The sequence below is a fragment of the Coregonus clupeaformis genome, chromosome 21 (genome assembly GCF_020615455.1).
Source record: "Coregonus clupeaformis isolate EN_2021a chromosome 21, ASM2061545v1, whole genome shotgun sequence".
NCBI classification, from domain to species: Eukaryota; Metazoa; Chordata; class Actinopteri; order Salmoniformes; family Salmonidae; genus Coregonus; species Coregonus clupeaformis.
In genome coordinates this window covers 38,953,203-38,972,535 of record NC_059212.1, presented here as the reverse complement: position 1 = coordinate 38,972,535, position 19,333 = coordinate 38,953,203, and the positions used below count along the sequence as shown (strand labels likewise).

Sequence of the window (19,333 nt, the reverse complement as noted above, 5' to 3'; positions counted from 1 at the left end):
TACATAAAGAAAGGAAGCAGTGTGTGTTGTTGGCCTCTGAGTGTAAGTGTATGTTGAGCCAGCAGAACTAACTTAGTCTTTGCTGACCAAACAAGCGTGTAAATAATTATATGCTACTTTTAAATGCCACTTGAATAAAGCCTTATTTGAATGCTTTATTTTCCCTGAGGGGATATGAGGACCACACAACCAATCAGCATACAAGCACCAAACTGGCTACACAGAGTATGTACGCAAACAAACAGTAGCAGACCAATACCACACACAGAGACAGAAAAACACATTGGCAAAGAGACACACAACATGCGACAAGTGCAGAAGCATGACAGTGACATAACACATGCCCACACAGACAGAACAGAACAAGAAATAAAAGACATTGGACAAGACAACAGAAATAAATCAAATCGACACACGCAGAGCGCATGCACGCACACACACACAAGCACACACGGAGCCGTGCCATACACAGTTAGACAGTCTGGATACAGGCACGCAAGCGCTGCCTCCACTCTCCCTCCATGCATAGATAGCCTTCTTTTCATTTCCAATTCCTGGGTCTCCATGACAACAAGAACGTTCCATGCAGAGAACGTTGTGCTCGGAGTGAAAGCAATATCCAAGGTCTACAAACAAGGCCTCCCGATGCAATCAATGCAAACGACTGCGTAGGCAGGTAGCCACATTACAGCTTAGTGAAACGCCTTCAATCAAAGAAGTGTGTTTATCAAATGAAAACCAATTTAACATGAGGGTTATTCATACGTATTTTCTAGACTGTTTAAGACTGATTTATCTCTCCTTACTTTAGAAGTACTCCTAACTTTTGGAGTAAATGTGTTATAAAAAGGAAGGCGTAACAAAAGAAAAGAAAGAACACACCAACCTTCTCGTAGCTCTGGGGGATGTAAGGGGGTTGATGCAGAACACAATGACGTGAGGGGGAGAGAGAGAACGGGGAAACACAGACAGAGTAAAAACGGCCAGCTCAAAGCCTCACGCACACACCGCATACACACACCAACACACGTGTACACACGCACATACACACTGGTCTTCACAGAACCCACTAAAAATGTAGAATCAGGAACGTCAAACTCAGGGGCTCAAGAGCTTAGAACTGTGAGTCTAGAACCCCTAAATCCCGTCTCCCTTACCCCAGTCGAGAACCTAGAACAGAAGTCTCAAACTCCTGGAGGGCCACACTGTCTGTTGGTTTGCATTCTTGCTTTTTAGTATCTCATTTAGATATGAGAAACCAAATGTATTCCCTAGCATTAAAGTGGAACTGACAGCATTTTAGCAACATGAAATCTTATTAAAATCTGTTCATGTACACCCCCAGGAAGATATCACACCCTTTTTATTTTCTTTTTTGACAAGCGAGCACTTAGACATGGTCATTTTCACGTTCTCATAAATTCTTAGAACGTTTAGGAATTGTGTATACTAAGGAATTGTGAAAATTCTATAGCAATATAGAGTGGGAAAGCGGCAGTGTGTTTGGACAATTAATAGACACTGCAGTAAATAAAACCTAATAAAAACATCTGTCTCATCCAGGACCCGAGTCTACGCAGAACGGTGCGACATAGCCAATCAGAGCTACATTAGGCCTATATGCAAACAAGCCATTTGCCTGCCATCACTCACTTTGAACTGGACTGTGTGTTTACAGGCAGTTGCAACAGCACAACTTTAGATCACTAGAACGCATTCGGCAAAAGCCACAAAATACACTTGAATGGATTTCTGCAAATATGTAGCTAAATACCACGGGAGTCCTCTTACATTTGGGAACTTTACAGTCCTATTGATCAAACAACCATAAAAGGTAGGCTATCTTTCCCTATATGCACATCAACAACAACAAGATCAACAACTAATGCTAGCCAGAGCAAGATGAGCTAAAATCTAACGAAGGAACATTAGATAAACCCTCTCAAAAAATGCACTGATAAACGATGTGGAATAGCCTGCTCGTCCTTCTGCAGCTTGCCTGCGGAGTTGTCCCAACCAAGCACCCAAGCTAACTGGCTAAAGTTGGCTAGCTTAGCCTGCTAGCTATCTACTACCAGACACAAATGAGAGAACACCTCACTGACCATTTTACTCAACCTAGCAGAGCTGGTTAGGCCGTATACATGTTATATAGAGCGTCCGTGACAAACTCTTTTTTTTTGCCTACGTTTACTGACACCGGTCCTATTCAGCGGGTCTTGCGCGTTCGTAAATTCATCAGTAATTCTGCGCTCTGGCACACTCAGACAAGAGTGCTCTGAAATCGGAGTAGATAGCTACAGTAGCCAGAGTAAATTTGCTAATGCAAGATATATGCTAACTGGATAACAGTCGTTCAGCATAGCTAGCTAGCAAAGTGATTCATATGTCTTGCTAGCTAACCAAATGACACGTGCATCTCTAGCTGTGTAGCCACCGAAAAACGATATGAGGGGAAAAAGTCAGTCACTCACCCACACCTCCAATGACATGAAGTCCTCCTATCAGCTAGCTATCTAGCTAATGTTAGGCTCTGTGTTTAAGCTTGCTACATAAATAGATATGCTAGCATATTAGCCATGTTATGACTGACTTGTGATCATTGCCCTTGCTAGTTTGATTGTATTGAAACTAAAACCGTGCATCCCGAATGGAGGCAGCAAACAATGTACCAGGCCAGCTGTGATTTACAACCTGATAGCAATATTTTTTGGACTACCAAGTAATGTATTGGTGAATTATATTAATCATGCATTGAACTGCATCCATCTATTCTGCCAACAATGCCTTAATGTACCTCATGGAATGTTGAGTCAAATATAACCTATTTTTAAAACCTCTTATAAAGTTGGTTTTGTAGCAAAAATTGGGAATTGTCTGTTTGTTTCATATCTGCAAAGTAGTTAAACCCCTGTTAGTTCCACTTTAAAGTGCAAGAGAAAAACAAACTCTCAGTCACTGTGGCCCTCAATTTATAATAAGATGAGGAGGGATAGGACAATTGTGATGTCATACTGTAGCAAAAACCCTGGAACTGCACATTGGCCCCAGTGCAGTAAGGACATCACTGATCTATCTCTTTTTGTCTAATTCCATTCAGTGGCAGTTATCATAAAATACAGCACTTTGATGCAACACCTGTAAAACCCAGTTTAGTCTTGAACGTTATCAATCTTAGGTCACCATCTGGTGTTTCACTTGGTGGTTAGGTTTGGTTTGGTTAGTAGATGCAAATAGGAAGAAAATAAATAACAAAACAACATGTAGATAAACTAGCACTTAACACCACTTAATACATTGTATAATGGTGACAGCTGTTTCAGCTGTGTGACAGATGTGTGTGTGTGTTATAATGCATGTGTGTGTGTGTGTGTGTTTGTGTGTTCTTACATGCGTGATCAGTTCCTACCTCGCACATACAGGTTGGCCGGTGAAGAGTAGCGCACGCCCTGAGAGTTAGTGGCCACACACTCATACTTTCCCTGGTCTGTCTCCTCACTGTTCTCTATCTGGAGGGCACCTGAGAGACGGAGAGAGAGAGAGAAACAGAGAGATGGGGTGGAGAGAAAGAAAGAAAAAGTGAGAAAGAGGATGAGAGCGAGAGAGAGAGGGGGAGAGAGAGAGAGGGAGAGAGAGGAAAAAGAGACATTGCCATGGGTTAATTAATGATACATTCATAAATCAAATCTATATTTACTCATCAACCCCTGCATAGTCCCTGTGCCCAAGAACACTAAGGTAACCTGTCTAAATGACTACCGACCCGTAGCACTCAAGTCTGTAGCCATGAAGTGCTTTGAAAGGCTGGTCATGGCTCACATCAACACCATTGTCCCAGAAACCCTAGACACACTCCAATTTGCATACCGCCCCAACAGATCCACAGATGATGCAATCTCTATTGCGCTCCACACTGCCCTTTCACACCTGGACAAAAGGAACACCTATGTGAAAATGCTATTCATTGACTACAGCTCAGCGTTCAACACCATAGTGTCCTCAAAGCTCATCACTAAGCTAAGGACCCTGGGACTAAACACCTCCCTCTGCAACTGGATTATGGACTTCCTGACGGGCCGCCCCCAGGTGGTAAGGGTAGGTAACAACACATCCGCCACGCTGATCTTCAACACGGGGGCCCCTCAGGGGTGCGTGCTCAGTCCCCTCCTGTACTCCCTGTTCACTCATGACTGCATGGCCAGGCACGACTCCAACACCATCATTAAGTTTGCCGATGACACAACAGTGATAGGGCTGATCACCGACAACGACGAGACAGCCTATAGGGAGGAGGTCAGAGACCTGGCCGTGTGGTGCCAGGACAACAACCTCTCCCTCAACGCGATCAAGACAAAGGAGATGATTGTGGACTACAGGGAAAAGAAGAGGACCGAACACGCCCCCATTCTCATCGACGGGGCTGTAGTGGAGCAGGTTGAGAGCTTCAAGTTCCTTGGTGTCCACATCACCAACAAACTAACATGGTCCAAGCACACCAAGACAGTCGTGAAGAGGGCACGACAAAACCTATTCCCCCTAAGGAGAAAATATTTGGCATGGGTCCTCAGATCCTCAAAAGGTTCTACAGCTGCACCATCGAGAGCATCCTGACTGGTTGCCTCACTGCCTGGTATGACAACTGCTCGGCCTCCGACCGCAGGCACTACAGAGGGTGGTGCATATGGCCCAGTACATCACTGGGGCCAAGCTCCCTGCCATCCAGGACCTCTATACCAGGCGGTGTCAGAGGAAGGCCCTAAAAATTGTCAAAGACTCACACAATAGGAGTCCCTGGAGCATATATCTAGCTACACACAATAGGAGTCCCTGGAGCATATATCTAGCTACACACAATAGGAGTCCCTGGAGCATATATCTAGCTACACACAATAGGAGTCCCTGGAGCATTTGTGACCAACCAGCTCGATTCGGTGTTTCGTAGCAACATTTGAATTTTTTTTTTTTTTACATTGGATAAAGGTAGAGACTCAGAGCTAGAAAATGGTCAATCATACACTACAGTTGAGGAACAATGGAAAAGTAATTCTGCATTGTAAGTTGATAAACTTGTAACCCCACTTTTGAGAAAATGGCCCTTGAATGTTTTGGTACACCTACTGGAGAGCTCTTCTTTGTCTACACCCATTTAGCATCGTTCACACCCTCTTAAGCCTTAGCCCCACCCATCTCTTTAAGGATTCACATGAGGCCATGTGCTAAACAGAGTGAGTACGGTAGTGTACTAAACAACCAAAGATTTCAAGACTAAAGGCTGGTTTATACTACGTCTATCGACATGTCTGTAGACAGTTGTCGCAGTGACATCATGAACATTCTATTGTCGTCCGACATCAAACTTGTCATTGTCGTTATGAAAAAGAATAAACATAAAAACAACAGGCTGCATGACATCAGCAACCTGGTGGTCCAAAATAGCAAAGCTGGTGTATTTTAACAGCAATAAACCCATCCGTTTAAAAAATAATTTAGTATATGTCAATCTAGCAAACCAGGCAACTAAAAGCAACTTTCTTAACAATGTTTTGGTTAATTTCTAGCTTGTTAGCTACCTAGTTAACGTTAAGTTGGCTGGCTCGCCAGTTCAAACAATGACCATATCATATAGCTGACAACATCTTAACTTTAGCTAATATGTATTAATTATTACAGGAAAATAAACTCACAACAAGATCATTATTTACAAGTTAATGGCGAGCTAATTACAGAAAATAGCTTACGGTTGTGAGTGACAAAATAAAAGCAGGGCATTCTACCGGAGAATTTTAGAACTTGGACACTGTCTCGTTGGCCTAGCGTTATATCCTTATTTGACTTTGGTGCAGGTCATGTTGTTCTTCACATTACCGTCTCTGGTAAACACACACTACATCAAATAAAATCAAAGTTTATTTGTAACATGCACAGGATAGAGAAGGTGTAAACAGTACAGTGAAATGGTTACTTGCATAGTGGAGTCTTTGTTTAGACATGTAGCTAGCTAGCGAAACAATGAACCATAATCCCAACTCATAACGTTACTACCCCGCATGAGTCTGCAGGTAGCTAACGCTATCCAACTAGGTACAATGTTAGCTAGCTAGCTAACATTAGGCTATAACTAGCAATGCAAATGGCTCTGAGATACAAATAATATTACTACACAGATCATACACATAACGTTAGCTAGAAAGCCAGCCAGCTAACATTAGCTTTAACTTGCAATGAAAAAACTTTCGGACAAAATTAGAAACATATAATATCTGAAAAATTACATTTACATTTTAGTCATTTAGCAGACGCTCTTATCCAGGACGACTTACAGTTAGTGAGTGCATAATTTTTTTTTCATAATGTAGCTACCTAGACTCTCTTACCCGTATACATGGATGAATGCTTCTCCCTCCCTGTCACTGATGCCATGGTTGCCCTTAGTTTGAAGATGTAATCCGGAGACAGGTGTTTTATACAACAGCCTTCTGTGTGTTCTCTTTTCGACTCCCTTGCATATTTGCAATCAAACGGCAGAATTTTCTCCTTAGCTATCATAATCTGCATAATCTGCTTCCACCGGACATTCCACTGATTTCAAAACTTGGATCTCCAGAAAGTGGAGAGCATCAGCAACACTTTTGCAGTTCTTTGTGATATCTTTAAAAAAAGTTGCGTTAGAAAGGATTACCTACTCATACTGAGCAGCTCATGTTATAGACAGAAGCGCGCTACATGGCAGACCAATCCAAACTCATCTCTCGGCATGTCCAGCCCACCCATTACCTCAGCCAATCATGGCTAGCGGGAAGGTTCCTGTCTTTTTCTGTGGCTCAACCAACTAGGCTTGTAATTTAACAATTGTATTCGTATTTACAGATGGCATACACGTTTGTTATTAAGGCATATGAAAGTTCACATGTTCCAGAAGGCAATTCTGCCAAAAAATGCTTTTTGATAAAAAATAAATGTTTACATTCAAATGCCTCTCCTGTGAAGTAGTGACGCACGAAATACGCCTTGTTTCCTGAAACGAGTCACATATAGCTAGCTAATTTTCCCCCAACATCGGACACCCCCTAACTTCGGACACTCTCTAGCGCACACGTGTCAAACTCATTCCACAGAGGGCCTAGTGTCTGCGGGTTTTCACTCCTCCCTAGTATTTGATTGATTAATTAAGGTCAGTAATTAGTAAAGAACTCCCCTCACCTGATTGTCTAGGTCTTAATTGAAAGGAAAAACCAAAAACCTGCAGACACTAGGCCCTCCATGGAATGAGTTTGACACCCCTGCTCTAGCGGTTGGAGGACTAAATCACCTCGAGCTCAACATTTAAATGGACTGGAAAATAACGGTACGTTTTGCGACTAACGACACCCTTCTAGCTAGCTGACCACCGATTTTCAGTGCAATTTATGTAAGTTAAGTTAGGTTTTGAGCGTTTTCAAAAAAGTTATATATGTCCACATTTTGTGGAACACGCTGCATATTTTAAAATTCAACTGCGCGACAGACCACACATAACTTTTTACCTCTGAAATATAGCTAATGGATTTTCTAATGTTGCTAGCTTAGTTGCTAAATGTTGATAGAACTGCTAAGACAGCAAAAAGGAAATAAATTGTAAGCGTTAAATAATACATATCACGAAACAGCTGAATGTTGTCAAACTTTACCGTATCAAAATTGGAGTCCTCTGACAGAGGCGTTTTGCACAATCTGCAAAAATGTATTTGGAACTTTGAACCATTAACTTTTTGACACCTATCACTGTTGGCTATGTTTCATCTTACAACAGCTACATAGATGCAGTATTTAGTCAAATTTGACAATGTATGCATCAATATTAAACTAATTGGGACACTAATTTTCATTACAGATAGCATCAAACAAAAAACGTGGGTACACTTTCAGTTATTGTGAAAACTTTAATCACCTTTCAATGCCTTAGCTTTGAAATGTAAATGTTTATACATATTCAGATTGAGTTATCTTTCTAAAATGTGCATAGTATGCCAAGTTATTTAGCTACATGTATTAACACCACAGCATGGAGAGAGTCAAGAGGAAGCAGTGGAGTGAGGTGGACATGTTCCATGCCATGGAGGACTGCGGTGCAGGGATGGCTATCCGCCAGGCTGCCAAGGTTAGGCATCTTTTGTTTTTAGGAGATTACCATGTGTATGTGAATTGTATCTGCTAGTAACAGTTTTATTTTCTTATCTACCAAGGTGCATGGTGTACCTCGGCAGATCCTGGCGGACAGGCTGAGTGGCCGGGTGACCCATGGTTGTCGCAGTGGACCACCCACATTGCTTGAAACCTCTCTGGTGCAGTACTGTATCTACTGCGCCAGCCATGGGTTCCCCTTTACCAGACAGAGGCTGATGAAATATGCAGGTATTTGGTGTTCTATGTGTTTATGTATGTAGAATGCTGGACTGACTGTTCTCAATGTGTGTGATGTAAATGTGGATGTGTAAGGTGATGCCAAAACAAACATTTTCATCCTGGATGGACAATTACATATTATCTTCTATTGTAGGTTTCGGCACCCAGGGGAAACAATCCCACCACTGGGGAAGAGGTGGTGGGAAATGTTCAGGAGGAGGCACAAGAGATAGAGCATGACGAGGCCGGACACCCTGGACAGCTTCTTCACTTCTTATGAGAAGCACTTGGAGGAGAGTGGGTTGAGGGAGAAACCCAGACAAATCTATAATTGCGATGAGTCTGGGGACCAAGGAGCACATCACAGTGCTGGCCTGCTTCAACGCAGCTGGGGAGGATGTCCCCCCATTTATCATCTACCCCAAGTGTTTCCCCGGTGGCCACTACACACTGGGAGGCCCCCCCCAAGCCTTGTATGGACGGTCAAACAGTGGCTACATTGACGGGTACCTGTTCAGAAAGTGGTTTTAGCACTTCATTAAGCATGCAGTGAAGGAGCGCCCTCTCCTTCTCCTCTTAGATGGGCACAAGAGCCACATGGACCCAGAGGTGCTTGCGGCGGCACTAAGGGAAGGGGTTATACTTCTTTGTCTTCCACCACACTGCACCCATGTCCTGCAGCCGCTGGACGTGGCATACTTTGGCCCTTTAAAGAATTTGCCAGAGTATTCCGCTACCCGTACCAGCGCTGCAAGGACATGTGCTATGTGGTGGAAGGGTTTAAGAAGTGTGGCCACTTCCCTTTTGACCCTTCAGCCATTGAAGGGTCCCGTTTAATGCCGTCTCGGTCCGTTCCGGGTCCCACCACCGCCTCTCCTGGAACCAGCAGCACTGTGCCGTCCATCAGCACCTCCTCCCCAGTGATCACAGGAGGACCCTCAGCCCCTGCTCCAGTCCAAGCCCCTGCTCCAGTCCCAGCCCTAACTCTAGAAGAGCACCCCCTAATAGAGGGGGGGCTGATAGCGAAGGACCTGGGGCACATCCTTACTGTCCTTAAGTATCAGCTAGATCGATACAGAAGACTCCCTGTGGTCGCCACATGCCTCACCGGAGAGGAATACACGCGCCAGTGGCAGGAGAGGGGTGAGAAGGAGAGGGCCGAGGCAGAGGAGAAAGAGCGTTGGGCAGCCCTCAGAACACAGAGGGCACAGGAGAGGGCTGCCATGGATATGACCATTGACGCCATCGCCTCTACTGGACCCCCTGCTGGAACCACTCCTGACAGCTGCATCACCACTGCCAATGCCTCCCAGTGTGCAACCTGTAGGAGCCGCCGGAGTCCACAGCTGCAGAAGAAGGCTACGTGCCTACTCTCCCGGCCACACCATCGTCGGCCCCTCAACCCCACCATTACAAACACCAGCTCCTCCAAGCCATCGTCAGCGGTTTTGTCCACCACCACCACGATGCACACCACTCCCCCTGTCTGTCACCACCAACATGGCCTCCTCTGGACCAACTGCCTCCTCCGTCTCCCCTGGTCACACCACCATAGCAGCCTCGTCTGGTGTCCCTGCCCCCTGCAATTTGAATACAGCCACCTCCACAGGTAAACACATGTTAAATTACAAAAAAATGACTTATCACTCTCAGGTACTTCATAATCTGTTTTTCTCTCTCTCAGTTATATCAATTACTATTGTTGTTGAAGAACTTCTACATTTTGCAAAACCATATTAATCAATTTTTATTATTATTAATTTTTTTATAAAAGAAGACACCACCTGCTGTGCTCGCTGCAGGGAGCATGATCCGCCTGCAAGCTCCCCTCAGGAGTGTAGATCCGAGGTGCCATGGGTGTGCTGTGACTTCTGCCAGCACTGGTTCCCAGCAGGTGTGTTCAGTGGGATCAAGAGGTAGCGGTGGAGCTGGATTTTTATTGTGATTTTTGTGACAATATAGGGATGGAGGTCGAGATTTAATTGTTTTAATCCAAACGAGCTTCAATGCCATACAACAATCCTTCAGTAGCCTCCAACTGCTCTTAAACACTAGTAAAACTAAATGCATGCTTTTCAATCGAACGCTGCTAGCACCCGCCCACCCGACTAGAATCACCACTCTCGACGAGTCTGACCTAGAGTATGTGGACAACTACAAATATCTAGGTGTCTGGTTAGACTGTAAACTCAACTTCCAGACTCACATAAAGAATCTCCAATCCAAAGTTAAATCTAGAATCGGCTTCCTATTTCGCAACAAAGCCTCCTTCACTCATGCTGCCAAACATGCCCTCGTAAAACTGACTATCCTACCGATCCTTGACTTCGCGATGTCATTTACAAAATAGCCTCCAACACTCTACTCAGCAAATTGGATGTAGTCTATCACAGTGCCATCCGTTTTGTCTCCAAAGCCCCATACACTACCCACCACTGTGACCTGTACGCTCTTGTTGGCTGGTCCTCACTACATGTTCGTCGTCAAACCCACTGGCTCCAGGCCATCTATAAATCACTGCTAGGCAAATCCCCGCCTTATCTTAGCTCATTGGTCACCATAGCAGCACCCACCCGTAGTCTGCGCTCCAGCAGGTATATCTCTCTGGTCATTCCCAAAGCCAACACCTCCTTTGGCCGCCATTCCTTCCAGTTCTCTGCTGCCAATGACTGGAACGAATTGCAAAAATCTCTGAAGCTGGAGACTCTTATCTCCCTCAATAACTTTAAGCATCAGTTGTCAGAGCACCTTACCGATCACTGCACCTGTACACAGCCCATCTGAAATTAGCCCACCCAACTACCTCATCCCTATATTGTTATTTATTTTGCTCTTTTGCACCCCAGTATCTCTATTTGCACATAATCTCTTGCACATCTAGCATTCCAGTGTTAATACTATTGTAATTATTCTGCACTATAGCCTATTTATTGCCTTACCTCCATAACTTGCTACATTTGCACACACTGTATATATATTTTCTGTTGTATTTCTGACTTTATGTTTTTTTTTTTTACCCCATATGTAACTCTGTGTTGTTTTTATTGCACTACTTTGCTTTATCTTGGCCAGGTCGCAGTTGTAAATGAGAACCTGTTCTCAACTGGCTTACCTGGTTAAATAAAGGTGAAAAAAAAAAAAAAAAAAAAAAAAAGTTTGTTTGGTTTGTGTTCACATTAAATTATTTATTTGTACAAAAAAATAAAATGTCTAAAATATAATCTATATATTTATTGAACCCATTTTGTGTATTTCTTCCTTTACTTTCCAAGTGCACCTCTGCAACACAAACTCCAACAGTGTTTGCATTGTTTATGTCAATGCACATTACTGAAATTAAAGTTTTATTTGATGTAAATTATTAAGACTCATATTTTAGTATTCAACTGTTATCTACTTTCTCAAAACATAAAATTAATCTGTAAAACAAATGATGAGACATTATTTGGTTACAACACTGAATATGTTGGTGAAGAACAATTTTTTAAGAGTCCACAGGAGGGCGCACCGGGCTACGCAATGGAAAATTGACAGGCAAGTCATTATTTCTCACCGGAAGGCTAGCCAACTAGTCAACTATCTAGTAAACACTTCGGGTACGTGGGTGGTGTCTCTTTTTTGAACAAAATTAAACGGATATATCTTGTAATTGAACAAAATAGTAAGGTGGCCAATAACTGGGGGCTGTATGCCGATAATACGGGACATATTTTTTTGCTAAACCGCTTATCAAAAAGCTGATAATAGTAGTATTTCCACTGAAATGTCAAACTTGCTCATTGCTAACCCGTTAGCTAACATTTTTACGACACCAATAATCACAAAACTTTGATGGCTTGATCACAAGATAACACTGTTGAAGGTAATATATTTCTTAAACGCTGCTGAATATGCCGATAATACGGGGTTCCACGCTAGCTACACACAATAGGAGTCCCTGGAGCATATCTGTAGTCAAAACTTGAAATCCCCATTCTACCCTCTCTCCCTCTCTCTTTCTCAGCACACTTCACTGAATTGTTTAGCAACATTGTACATTATTATCCCAGTCTCCTAAAGCACGTTATTATCATGGCACATTGTTATTATTCTTCCAGTAATTTTCACCTTGACAATATTCTGCTGGAAGCCCTTCACAAGTGTGCACACACAAATAAATATACACGACTACACGCACACACACACACTCTCACACACAAACTTATCAGAAACAGTGTGTTTGACATGGAGCGAGCAGAGGGACCACAACAGCAGGGAAATACACCCATCTACCGCTCAGCGGGGAAAATGAAACAAGACAAAACAACTCTTTCACAAAACACACACACTTATGCGCGCACACACACACACACACACACAGCTGCTTTCAGACTCCCCCTGGCTTATAGCAGTGTGATGGAAAAGCGTACTACAGAACATGACAAAAGCACAGTGTGGATTTGGTAGGGGGGTATTTCTGTATAAGACCTGTGACTGTGTTTCAGTGTCGAGAGAGAGAGATAACAATGATCACAGTGAGTCACTGAGACAGCTGTAGATATGCTGAACAACACAACTCAGTGGAGCTTGTTGCTATGAACATTTCTAAAGAATGACCAGTCCCGTAAGTGGGAGCCTGCTATGTTTGCAAGTGTGTGTGTCCCTCAGGAATCGACAGACAAACATAGATACACTGAGTATACAAAACATTAGGAACACCTGCATTTTCCATGACATATAGACTGAATAGGTGAATCCAGGTGAAAGCTATGATCCTTTATTGATGTCATTGTTAAATCCACTTCAATCAGTTGTAGATGAAGGGGAGGAGACGGGTTAAATAATAATTTTTAAGCCTTGAGACAATTGAGACATGGATTGTGTATGTGTGCCATTCAGAGGGTGAATGGGCAAGACAAAATATTTAAGTGCCTTTGAACGGGGTATGGTAGTAGGTGCCAGGCGCACCGGTTTGTGTCAAGAACTGCAACACTGCTGGGTTTTTCACGCTCAACAGTTTCCCGTGTGTATCAAGAATGGTCCAGCACCCAAAGGACATCCAGCCAACTTGACACAACTGTGGGTAGCATTGGAGTCAACATGGGCCAGCATCCCTGTGGAATGCTTTTGACACCTTGTAACCTTGTACAGTCGTGGTCAAAAGTTTTGAGAATGACACAAGTATTGGTCTTCACAAAGTTCGCTGCTTCAGTGTTATGAGATATATTTGTCAGATGGGGGGGGGGCACTCCGGTACCGCTTGCCGTGCGGTAGCAGAGAGAACAGTCTACGACTAGGGTAGCTTGAGTCTTTTTTTTTTTTAGGGCCTTCCTCTGACACCGCCTGGTATAGAGGTCCTGGATGGCAGGAAGCTTGACCCCAGTGATGTACTGGGCCGTACGTACTACCCTCTGTAGTGCCTTGCGGTCGGAGGCCGAGCGATTGCCATCCAGGCGGTGATGCAACCAGTCAGGATGCTCTCGATGGTGCAGCTGTAGAACTTTTTGAGGATCTGAGGACCCATGCCAAATCTTTTCAGTCTCCTGAGGGGGAATAGGTTTGGTCGTGTCCTCTTCACGACTGTCTTGGTGTGTTTGGACCATGATAGTTCGTTGGTGATGTGGACACCAAGGAACTTGAAGCTCTCAACCTGTTCCACTACAGCCCCATCGATGAGAATGGGGGCGTGCTCAGTCCTCTTCATGGCTGTGTTCTTAGACAAAATTGTGAGTGAGCCCCCTCCCTTGACTGAGAAGCAACCCCACACATGAATGGTCTCAGGATGCTTTACTGTTGGCATGACACAGGACTGATGGTAGCGCCATCAAGGTGTTTTCCGAATGCAACAATCGGAAAGGGGATTCATCAGAGAAAATGACTTTACCCCAGTCCTCAGCAGTCCAATCCCTGTACCTTTTGCAGAATATCAGTCTGTCCCTTTTTCCTGGAGAGAAGTGGCTTCTTTGCTGCCCTTCTTGACACCAGGCCATCCTCCAAAAGCATTCGCCTCACTGTGCGTGCAGATGCACTCACACCTGCCTGCTGCCATTCCTGAGCAAGCTCTGCACTGGTGGTGCCCCGATCCTGCAGCTGAATCAACTTTAGGAGACGGTCCTGGCGCTTGCTGGACTTACTTGGGCGCCCTGACGTATGCACTCACTAACTGTAAGTCGCTCTGGATAAGAGCGTCTGCTAAATTACTAAAATGTAATGATGGCAGCTGGTCCTTTTGTGGCAGGGCTGAAATGCAGTGGACATGTTTTTTGGGGATTAAGTTCATTTTCATGGCAAAGAGGGACTTTGCAATTAATTGCAATTCATCTGATCACTCTTCATGACATTCTGGAGTATATGAAAATTTCCATCATCAAAACTAAGGCAGCAGACTTTGTGAAAATTAGTATTTGTGTCATTCCCATAGGGCGGCGCACAATTGGCCCAGCGTCGTCCGGGTTTGGCTGGTGTAGGCCGTCATTGTAAATAAGAATTTGTTCTTAACTGACTTGCCTAGTTAAATAAAGGTAAAATAAATAAATAAAATAAATTCTCAAAACTTTTGACCACGACTGTAGTGTCCATGCCCGACGAATTGAGACTGTTCTGAGGGGGGTGCAACTCAATATTAGGAAGGTGTTCTTAATGTTTGGTGTAGAGAGAGACAGAGAGACTGAGCAGGGGAGGTGAGATCGATCCAGACGCTGTATTTAATGAGAGACATGCCCAAACTAGACTGTAGTTTACGTGATGACAGTGGGCTGTGTGTGTGTGTGTGTGTGTGTATGGCGTGTGTGTGTGAGAGAGAGAGAGAGAGAGAGAGAGAGAGAGAGAGAGAGAGAGAGAGAGAAAATGGAGAGGGAGAAAAGAGAGAGACAGAGAGACAGACAGAGTGAAAGAAAGAGAGAGAGAGAGAGAGAGAGAGAGAGAGAGAGAGAGACACTCATCCACAGGAGTACGGTATCTGCTCCTGGACAACAATTTATCTACAGGGGCTGAAGTTAAAGCAATACTCTGGGAGCTATGGGGAGTTGTTTTGTTAGGGTGTGTGTGTGTGTGTGTGTGTGTGTGTTTAGTGAGCCGTCTCTGTCTCCGCTCTGCTAGCTGCAGCTGACATCACTTTGCTTATCTCTTCTGTAGACACATGAAAGGCAAACGAGGCAGAACACCCCCCCCGTGTCTTTCCCTCGCTCTCTTGTCCCCGTGGAACAGAGCAGAGCTGGGCGCAAAATAAGAGAAGGGGGAGGGAAACGAGGGCAAATATGGAAAAGGGTTATTCGCAACCATTTCCCTTTCTCAAAAAAGAGAGGCATCAGTGTCACGATCGTCTGAGGAAACGGACCAATACGCAGAGCGTGGAGTGAACATGATGACTTTATTTAAATAAAAGCAACCACGAAAACAACAAACAAATGACGATAGTGAAGTCCACAGTGGCAATGACTGTACAGGAACAAAAACCCACAAAACCAACAAGAAAACATACAGATTAAATATGGCTCCCAATCAGAGATAACGAGCCGACAGCTGACACTCGTTACCTCCGATTGGGAGTCATAGACCAAACCTAGAAATGAACCCAACAGAAAGGCAAACCTAGAAATACACACAACAGAACTACCAACATCGAAATACACCCAAAATACCCAACAAAACAAAATACACCCTGGCTCAAATATCAAAGTCCATGGAGCCAGAGTGTCACAGTACCCCCCCCTAAAGGTGCGAACTCCGGGCGCACCAGCATACAGTCTAGGGGAGGGTCTGGGTGGGCGTCTGTCCATGGTGGCGGCTCTGGCCCAGGTCGTGGTCCCCACCCCACCTTAGTCACTATCCGCTTCCGTAGCCCCTTCCACATGACCACCCCCCAACTAAACCCCACTGGATTAAGGGGCGGCACCGGACTAAGGGGCAGCACCGGACTAAGGGGCAGCACCGGACTAAGGGACAGTACCTGACTAGCTGGTTCTGGCGGATCCTGGCTGGACGGCTCTGGCGGATCCTGGCTGGACGGCTCTGGCGGATCCTGGCTGGCGGAAGGCTCTGGCTGATCCTGTCTGGCGGAAGGCTCTGGCTGATCCTGTCTGGCGGAAGGCTCTGGCTGATCCTGTCTGGCGGAAGGCTCTGGCTGATCCTGTCTGGCGGAAGGCTCTGGCTGATCCTGTCTGGCGGAAGGCTCTGGCTGATCCTGTCTGGCGGAAGGCTCTGGCTGATCCTGTCTGGCGGAAGGCTCTGGCTGATCCTGTCTGGCGGAAGGCTCTGGCTGATCCTGTCTGGCGGAAGGCTCTGGCTGCTCCTGTCTGGCGGAGAGCTCTAGCGGCTCCGGTCTGGCGGACGGCTCTGAAGGCTCATGGCAGACGGGCGGCTTTGCAGGCTCAGTACAGACGGGCAGTTCCTGCGGCGCTTGGCAGACGGACAGTTCAGACGGCGTTGGGCAGACGGGCAGTTCAGGCGCCGTTGGGCAGACGGGCAGTTCAGACGGCATTGGGCAGACGGACAGTTCAGGCCCCGTTGGGCAGACGGCAGACTCTGGCCGTCTGAGGCGCATCGTAGGCCTGGTGCGTGGTGCCGGAACAGGAGGTACCGGGCTGAGGACACGCATCTCAGGGCTAGTGCGGAGAGAAGCAACAGGGCATGCTGGACCCTGGGAACGCACATAACGCCTAGTGCGGAGAGCCGGAACAGGGCATGCTGGACCCTGGGGACTCACATAACGCCTAGTGCGGAGAGCCGGAACAGGGCATGCTGGACCCTGGGGACTCACATAACGCCTAGTGCGGGGAGAAGGAACAGGGCATGCTGGACCCTGGGGACGCACATAAGGCCTAGTGCGGAGAGCCGGAACAGGGCATGCTGGACCCTGGGGACTCACATAACGCCTAGTGCGGAGAGCCGGAACAGGGCATGCTGGACCCTGGGGACTCACATAACGCCTAGTGCGGAGAGCCGGAACAGGGCATGCTGGACCCTGGGGACTCACATAACGCCTAGTGCGGAGAGCCGGAACAGGGCATGCTGGACCCTGGGGACTCACATAACGCCTAGTGCGGAGAGCAGCAACAGGACGCACAGGACTCGGGGAACACACAGGAGGCTTGGTGCGTGGTGTAGGCACTGGTGGTACTGGGCTGGAGCGAGGAGGTGGTACCGGAAATACCGGACCGTGCAGGCGTACTGGCTCCCTTGAGCACTGAGCCTGCCCAACCTTCCCTGGGTTGATGCTCCCCGTCGCCCGACCAGTACGGGGAGGTGTAATAACCCGCACCGGCCTATGTGGGCGAACCGGGAACACCATGCGCAAGGCTGGTGCCATGTACGCCGGCCCGAGGAGACGCACTGGTGACCAGCTGCGTGGGACCGGCTTCATGACATCCGGCTCAACACTCAATCTAGCCCGGCCGATACGTGGAGCTGGACTGTACCGAACCGGGCTATGCCTGCGTACAGGAGACACCATGCGCTCAACTGCGTAACACGGTGTCTGCCCGTACTCTCGCTCTCCACGGTCAGTCCAGGGAGTAGGCGCAGGTCTCCTACCTGACTTCGCCACACTCCCTCTTAGCCCCCCAAGAAATTCTTGGGTAGTACCCACAGGCTTCCAGTCTTGCCTCCGTGCTGCCTCCTCATATCGCCGCCTCTCGGCTTTAGCTGCCTCCAGCTCTTCACGAGGACGGCGATATTCTCCCGGTTGTGCCCAAGGCCCCTTACCATCCAGAATCTCCTCCCATGTCCATGAATCCTTTATGGGTGGATATAAATCCTGTGTAGGTGGATCCTGTTGCCGCTTGACACGCCGCTTGGTCCTTTTATGGTGGGTTTTTCTGTCACGATCGTCTGAGGAAACGGACCAATACGCAGCGCGTGGAGTGAACATGATGACTTTATTTAAATAAAAGCAACCACGAAAACAACAAACAAATGACGATAGTGAAGTCCACAGTGGCAATGACTGTACAGGAACAAAAACCCACAAAACCAACAAGAAAACATACAGATTAAATATGGCTCCCAATCAGAGATAACGAGCCGACAGCTGACACTCGTTACCTCCGATTGGGAGTCATAGACCAAACCTAGAAATGAACCCAACAGAAAGGCAAACCTAGAAATACACACAACAGAACTACCAACATCGAAATACACCCAAAATACCCAACAAAACAAAATACACCCTGGCTCAAATATCAAAGTCCATGGAGCCAGAGTGTCACAATCAGCCAAGGCTGTCAGATCAGCATTTTTGAAGAAGCTGACCAGAGCAACACATCAAACAGTCAACTTATTCAATAATGGAACTGTATTGATACAAGGCAATGATTCAAGCCTCCAGGCTTTTGAGAATGTGTTTGCTACCCTAAAAGTAGAAGCTGAACTCATCTCAGAAGCTGAGGAAAAGGTAAAGGAGGGAGATGATGGAGGAGAGCAGGCCCCAACACCCCCAACAGCCTCTGTGACCCAGCAAGAAGCCCTCGGTGTCCCGCTACCTACCTCACCTGCAGCAGACAGAGCCAAGAACATGCCTACAACACCAAGAACACCTGCTATGCAACGTTTCCACAACACCCTCTCTCTAGTTGAAGCAGAGGTCATAGAACTCAGAGAGAACAAACTTCAAGAGGATGACACTAAAATAAGCAGTGAAACAGTTCAGGGAAGAGAGCAGAGCATCGATTGCTAAATTATAAAGCAGAATGGACAAACTGAGTCAGACAAATTATGACCTCAGGGACCATCTGAGCACAACAAGAGAAGAGCTAGAGCAGAGAGAGAGGTACATTGACACCCTCAACCAGTAGCTAGTCATTATGTCCTCTGCATCTAGAGAACATGTCCACCAGCTTGGTACCACACAGGCAGAACCTGAGACCAGCATAACCAGCATGGCCTCCACCACACAGCCTGATGACACTGCACCAGCCTCCCAGTCTGCTCTAGCCCAGGTCAACCTACCAGCCTCCCAGTCTGCTCCACCCAGACA

General features: G+C 46.2%; 1 protein-coding gene across 1 annotated transcript in view; it reads right to left on the bottom strand.

The window, feature by feature from the left end:
- Positions 1–19,333, bottom strand: part of ptprsb (protein tyrosine phosphatase receptor type Sb) — a 121,108-nt gene that overhangs the window by 40,300 nt on the left and 61,475 nt on the right. Inside the window, exons 2-3 of the mRNA XM_045206040.1 lie at positions 3,410–3,525; positions 887–898 (exon numbers count right to left, since the gene is read on the bottom strand). Of these exons, the coding sequence (XP_045061975.1) occupies positions 887–898; positions 3,410–3,525 (128 nt within the window). The remainder of the gene's footprint in view (positions 1–886; positions 899–3,409; positions 3,526–19,333) is intronic.